Below are 7,136 nucleotides of genomic sequence, written 5' to 3'. Positions count from 1 at the left end.
GCAGGTCTTCCAAACTCACTCAATCCAGCCCCACAAGACGTCATTTCCAGGCATTTCCAGGCGGTGGGCTCCTTCGTCCTTGCCAGCCACAGTTGTGCACACCTTCCTCCCTCACTCTCTCTCTCTCTTGGCCTCACAGATCCTGCAGAATCCTACGTCCACTGCAGCCTCATCTGGCCTCACAGATCCTGATATCCTTCCCTCATGGTCTTCCTCCCTCTTGCCTCACAGGTCAAGCGATCCTTCCCTCATAACCTCCCTCCTTCTTGCCTCACAGATGGTGCAATCCTTCCCTCATAACCTCCCTCCCTCTTGCCTCACAGATGATACAATCCTTCCCTCATAACCTCCCTCCTTCTTGCCTCACAGACCATGCAATACTCCTCATAACCTCCCTCCTTCTTGCCTCACAGACCATGCAATACTCCTCATAACCTCCCTCCTTCTTGCCTCTCAGTTCATACAATCCTGTCCAGCTCTGCACTAACCAATTACCTTTATCTTTCTCATTTACTTCATTTACCACATTACCATTTATTATTGCTCAGGGAGACACCGTTTCTCTACCACACTCAGTACCATGAAAGAGAGAGAGAGAGAGAGAGAGAGAGAGAGAGAGAGAGAGAGAGAGAGAGAGAGAGAGAGAGAGAGAGAGAGAGAGAGAGCTCTGTCGAATCTCATTCTATGACCATTATGTGCGAATTTCTCTGCGTCCCAGACGGATTTCCGACATTCTGTATCAACGAGTTGACAGGCGTTTATCACTGTGTGTGTTGCTCAGTGCGTGCGAGATAAGGTGAACGAGACCCATCTATTGTCATCGATAGATAGCCATTCCATACGCCTTATTTAAGACTATAATTGCCGCCGAAGTCCAGGGGTGGGTGGTAATGGTAGAGAGAATAGATTATCCCATCCCCTTATCTAGATAGATTTATTCAATGTATTCCTATTTTGTTACTTATTCTCCGTTTCCCGCGCTCACGAGGTAGCGCAAGGGGGGGGGGGGGGGAAAGACGAAGACAGGGGCCCCCCCTTTCCCCTCACATCAGATCTCATATCTTGTGCCTAATGGTCAGCAAGGGTAAGAGGCAGAAGGAATGTTTAATGATTAAACATTTTTCTTACTTTATGTGGCGATTGGATCACATCTATGTGATAACCACACGTGCCAAGGATCACATCTATGTGAAAGCGCCATTTCATCACATTTATGTGATAACCACACGTGCCAAGGATCACATCTATGTAATAGCCCAACTTGATCACATCTATGTGATAACTCCAGTTGATCACATCTATGTGATAACCTCGAGTGCTAAGGATCACATCTATGTGATCACAACATCTATGTGAAAGCTCCACTTGCTCACATCTATGTGCTAACCACACGTGCCAAGGATCACATCCATGTGATAACCACAGACACGAAACAGACGGGCGAGCCATCGAGATAGAAGACGAGACTTCGCTTGGCTCTGCCTACGGTTCCCTCCTTTTAAAATGTGATAACACAGGAGGAGAGGAGGAAGAAGGAGGAAGATAATAATATCCGATTTCCAGCCAGCCTCTCACACCACACGCGGGAGATACGTGGCCATTATCAACATCTTCCTCGCCCCTTTGTATGATATTCCTAGCAATATCGCCCCAGTAACCCGTTCAGCGCGAGGCACACACACACACACACACACACACACACACACACACACACACACACACACACACACACACACACACACACATGCATGCATGAGAGGGCATTTCATATATAGCCATCCGTTGTGTGGGGGTTTACCCCTCACCCCACCATTAACTGTATTGTCGAACGCACTTGGGGGGGGACACACAGTGTTAAACCCAGTTCCCTTCCTGTCTTCTCCTCGAATGCAACATAGTTGGGACGGGTTTAGGGGGGGGGTGGGGTAAGGGGGGAGGAGCCAATAGTCAAATGGCATATCGAAGCGAAACGCATCAAGACGAACGAGTATATACGTATATATACGTTCAGGTGTATGATATATATGTGTATATACGTTCAGGTGTATGGTATATACGTGTGTATACGTTCAGGTGTATGGTATATACGTGTGTATACGTTCAGGTATATGGTATATACGTATATATACGTTCAGGTGTATGGTATATACGTATATATACGTTCATGGTATGTACGTGTATATACGTTCAGGTGTATGGTATATACGTGTATATACGTTCAGGTGTATGGTATATGGGGGTGTTGTTCACGGCTGAAGGGAGATACGGTTAGGGAAAGTATACACAGACAGAGATGACTGTAGAATTATTCACTGCTAAAGATTAGATATACCTGCTGAGTATACACAGCTAGAGATGACTACAGAAATATTCAATGCTAAAGGCAGAAAGATATATACAAGTATACTCAATATACATAGAAGTATACACAGCCAGGGATGGGAATATACCTCTCTTCATTAAACCTCAAACGAGAGATATATACACAAATATACTCAATATACATAGAAGTATACGCAGCCAGAGATGAGAATATACCTCTCTTCATTAAACCTCAAACTCGAGATATATACACAAGTATACTCAATATACATAGAAGTATACGCAGCCAGAGATGAGAATATACCTCTCTTCATTAAAACCTCCAACTCATACCACATGAAATTACGACCTACAACCCCTCCCCTTCCCTCCCCTCCTTTCTCCCTCTCCCTCACCCAAGGTGGGGAATCGAACCCGGGACCGGATTGTTTAAACCCCAACACCCCACCACACCAAATGGCCATGATGATCCTCCAAAGACCCCCCCAGAGACCCCTTATTGGAACCCCGTCCATTGCACACATAACCTCCACTGTTATGAGCCGATGCCTTCCACACGACCACCCATTTACACTTTTTTTGTTTACACACACACACACACACACACACACACACACACACACACACACACACACACACACACACCTCTTTTACAGCCATTTACGCAAGATAACCCAAACATTCCCATGGTAATCTTCGCCTCTCCTCCCGACCTGTAAAAGACAGGTATGTGTGTACCTTGTGTCTGCGAGACATGCCATCTTGAGGCGGTGCGGCTCCGCGATGGAACTGTTGGCTGTTGGAGGCGACATTCAACAGTCCGGCAATTTTCTCTTTGACAAGACCAAGATCGAAAACGGAGTGTGGAGTGCCGAAAGATGAAGTCCGTCAAATGCAAGGCTTGGATGTGGAAAGGGAGCTGTGGTTTCGGTGCATTATACATGACAGCTAGAGACTGAGTGTGAACGAATGTGTGGCCTTTGTTGTCTTTTCCTAGCGCTACCTCGCGCACATGCGGGGGGAGGGAGTTGTCATTTCATGTGTGGCGGGGTGGCGACGGGAATGAATAAAGGCAACAATAATGAATTAAGTCCATGTGTTTATATGTATATGTCTGTGTGTGTATACGTATGTATATGTTGAGATGTATAGGTATGTATATGTGCGTGTGTGGGCGTGTATGTATATACATGTGTATGTGGGTGGGTTGGGCCATTTCCCGTCTGTTTCCTGGCGCTACCTCGCTGACGCTGGAGACGGCAATTAATTATAACAAATAAAATAGTATGTATATATATATATATATATATATACATTTTTGGGCGTTTATGTATATATATATATATATATATATATGTGTGTATACGAGTGGATGGGTCGTCTTTCTTCGTCTGGTTCCTGGCGCTACTCCGCTGACGCGGGGAAACGGCGATCAAGTCATTCGATTCATCCGGTCTTTAAGATCACGCTCTTCCTCCCGAACCCAAAGTCTGCCAAAAAGTATCGACTTAGAACGAGGATTTCGGTCGAGAACCCGCAACCCATTTTCGCCTCTTTGATGTCCCCTTGTCCACCACCATCTTGGTGTCCTTAAGATCCATTTTGAATACGTAGTTCCCAAGATGATGGAAGCAAACACACAGATGGCAGTGTCACCAGCTGCCTACACCTATCCAAGCCCTAAGGATGGGACCTACACACACACCCACACACACAAGATGATGGAAGCAAACACACAGATGGCATTGTCACCAGCTGCCTACACCTATCCATGCCCTAAGGATGGGACCTACACACACACCCACACACACAAGATAATGCAAGCAAACATACAGATGGCAGTGTCACCAGCTGCCTACACCTATCCAAGCCCTAAGGATGGGACCTACACACACACCCACACACACAAGATGATGCAAGCAAACACACAGATGGCAGTGTCACCAGCTGCCTACACCTATCCAAGCCCTAAGGATGGGACCTACACACACACCCACACACACACAAGGACACGGGACACGTACCCTCCACCACCACTGCTTACCTGAACACGACGGCAATAACAAAACAGTTGCCCACCACCCCGAGGATGAAGACGACCACATAACTGAGGCACAGGAGCGTCCCTGTGTTGACGGAGTGTCGGTACAGCAGGTCGTCCAGGGAGAGGTCGTAGTGGCTGTAGTTCAAGCCCGAAGTCGTGTCGCCCAGGTCGTCTAGGTCGTCTTGATCCATGGAGGTGATGTTGGTCGTCTGGTTGAGCAGGAGGAGCGTGGTGGCAGCGGCGTGTTGCGGGTCTTCCACGACGTCCACGACCGTCGCGTCCTTGTGGCTGAGGGACGTCAGGAGGGTCGTGTGGTGGCCACCGCCTCTAGTCGTCTGCCCGTGTGGTGTGGCCACCGAGCTGGCCGCTTCCCGTGTGCCGTAGAGGCTAAGGGGAACTCCCGTGTCCGCCAGGATGGTCGAGATGTTGGCGTCTCCCGACCACAACACATGGACGGGGCTGACGAGGGTCTGGAGAGGAGATGGTGTGGTGGAGGAGGTGGAGGCCGCCACACCACCTCCACCACTTCGAGGCCCTGGTGTTCCTACCACCATGATGGTGTGAGGGGTGAGCACACGGAGGAGGAGGAAGGAAGGAGGAGGAAGGGAAGGAGGAGGACGACTCTCTCTCTCTCTCTAGGAGGAGGGAGGAGGAACCTCTCTCTCTCTCTCTCTCTCTCTCTCTCTCTCTCTCTCTCTCTCTCTCTCTCTCTCTCTCTCTCTCTCTCTCTCTCTCTCTCTCTCCAAACACGTTCTCCTCACAAGTTTAAAGTTGAGGAAGGAGGTGGAGGGAGGGTGTGTGTCGGGAGAGGTGGAGACCAGAGCCAAAGTGTTCCATGTAAACTAACGTCTTGCCAAGAGTCGTTGAAAAGGACCTTTTTTTCTTAAGTGAGGTGGGCAAATGACCCCCTAAGCCATCAGGTATAGTTTACCGATGGCTGAGAAGATAACCCCGAGCAGAAGACGTCCACTTTCAATCATTCCTCCCAAACTGGGATACAAGTTGCTCCAGAACGTCTTCTATAAGATGAACTAAGTTTTCTTCTAATGTTTACACCAGTCAAATGTACGTCTTCTATAAGATGAACTAAGTTTTCTTGTAATGTTTACACCAGTCAAATGTACGTCTTCTATAAGATGAACTAAGTTTTCTTGTAATGTTTACACCAGTCAAATGTACGTCTTCTATAAGATGAACTAAGTTTTCTTCTAATGTTTACACCAGTCAAATGTACGTTTTCTATAAGATGAACTAAGTTTTCTTCTAATGTTTACACCAGTCAAATGTACGTTTTCTATAAGATGAACTAAATTTTCTTTCTAATGTTTACACCAGTCAAATGTACGTTTTCTATGAGATGAACTAAACTTTCTTCTAATGTTTACACCAGTCAAATGTACGTCTTCTATAAGATGAACTAACTTTTCTTCTAATGTTTACATCCGTCAAATGTACGTTTCTTGGCCTCACTTACGATAGGTCATTTCCTGGACCCTTTTTCCCCACATGTGTGTGACACTTGTGACCTTACGTGACCTGTAATGACCTTGACTGGTGCTTCAGACAATGTTCAACACCTCGACCACTTAACGCCACTTCTTAGTATCTTCTCCTCCACTATTATGACAGTGGCTTCCCTGAGCCACTGGGTGTATTGGGATATTCTCTGCCGTCTGTGGTAGCCATGTTATCTATCCCCTGGAGGCTGAGGGAGTGGTATGAGGACAGTCACAACGTCCTCCCTTGCCTCTGCAGGAGCTGAGGGAGCTACTGACGAAGGAGATGAGAAAGGTTCTCGCGCATCTCCCACACACACCCTTCTACCTGAAACACAAAAGAAAAACATCACATTATTTGACGTGTAGATGGAGGAGGGAGGGAGTCGTGGGGAGGTGAGTATGAGGCGAATCTACCCACCTTTTCCCAAGGCCTCATGACTCATGATGGGTGAGTCAACTGACCAGCCAAGTGTCGCTATTCGTGAATGGTGTATCGCCTCATCTGTCAAGGATTGTGTGTCTTAGCTCAGTCAAGTATGGTAATTTTTTTTTTCAACCTATTTGCTCGAAATAGGACACTGTAATCCTATTTCGTGGATGATCTAATTTGGAGGACACGGTTATTAAGAGCTCTAAGATGACAGAGTTCAAGAGATGGGGGCCCTCACGAGTGTAGAACTCCCTCCCCGTATAGTACAAGAGATGGGGGCCCCACAAGTGTAGAACTTCCTTCCAGTACAGTACAAGAGATGGGGCTCCACATGTGTAGAACTTCCTTCCAGTACAGTACAAGAGATGGGGCGCCCCCACGAGTGTAGAACTTCCTTCCAGTACAGTACAAGAGATGGGGCTCCCACGAGTGTAGAACTCCCTTCTCGTACAGTACAAGAGATGGGGGGCCCCACCAGTGTACAACTCCCTCCCTGTACAGTACAAGAGATGGGGACCCACCAGTGTAGAACTCCCTTCTCGTACAGTACAAGAGATGGGGCCCCACGAGTGTACAACTCCCTTCCAGTACAGTACAGGAGATGGGGACCCACCAGTGTAGAATTCCTATGATTAACAGACATTCTTAAATTGGGTTGGGAAGGTGCCCCTTCAACCTTGTTTAAGACGCCCACGTCTGTCGTCCAACCCGTGTGTTTAACGATGCTTGGTTAACGAGGCAAGTTTGTCGTTGTTCCCCTCACCTCGTTCACTCTATTGGTCGAGCCGAACTATTTGACGTGGATTTAATACCAACGAATTGAGTTATATATATATATATA

At 47.3% G+C, this 7,136-nt stretch overlaps 2 protein-coding genes across 5 annotated transcripts in view; one reads left to right on the top strand and one right to left on the bottom strand.

The window, feature by feature from the left end:
- Positions 1-7,136, top strand: part of LOC139747986 (equilibrative nucleoside transporter 1-like) — a 177,951-nt gene that overhangs the window by 46,726 nt on the left and 124,089 nt on the right. The gene's annotated exons all lie outside the window — the stretch shown is intronic.
- LOC139747985 (neuropeptide SIFamide receptor-like) overlaps positions 1-7,136 on the bottom strand; it is a 140,286-nt gene that overhangs the window by 76,883 nt on the left and 56,267 nt on the right. Inside the window, exon 2 of the mRNA XM_071660507.1 lies at positions 4,367-6,190. Coding sequence (XP_071516608.1) covers positions 4,367-4,920 — 554 coding nt within the window. The 5' untranslated portion in view covers positions 4,921-6,190. The remainder of the gene's footprint in view (positions 1-4,366; positions 6,191-7,136) is intronic.

This window comes from Panulirus ornatus, chromosome 71 (assembly GCF_036320965.1).
Source record: "Panulirus ornatus isolate Po-2019 chromosome 71, ASM3632096v1, whole genome shotgun sequence".
NCBI lineage: Eukaryota > Metazoa > Arthropoda > Malacostraca > Decapoda > Palinuridae > Panulirus > Panulirus ornatus.
Note: the sequence above shows the minus strand (reverse complement) of the source record. Positions and strands in the feature narration are given on the sequence as shown.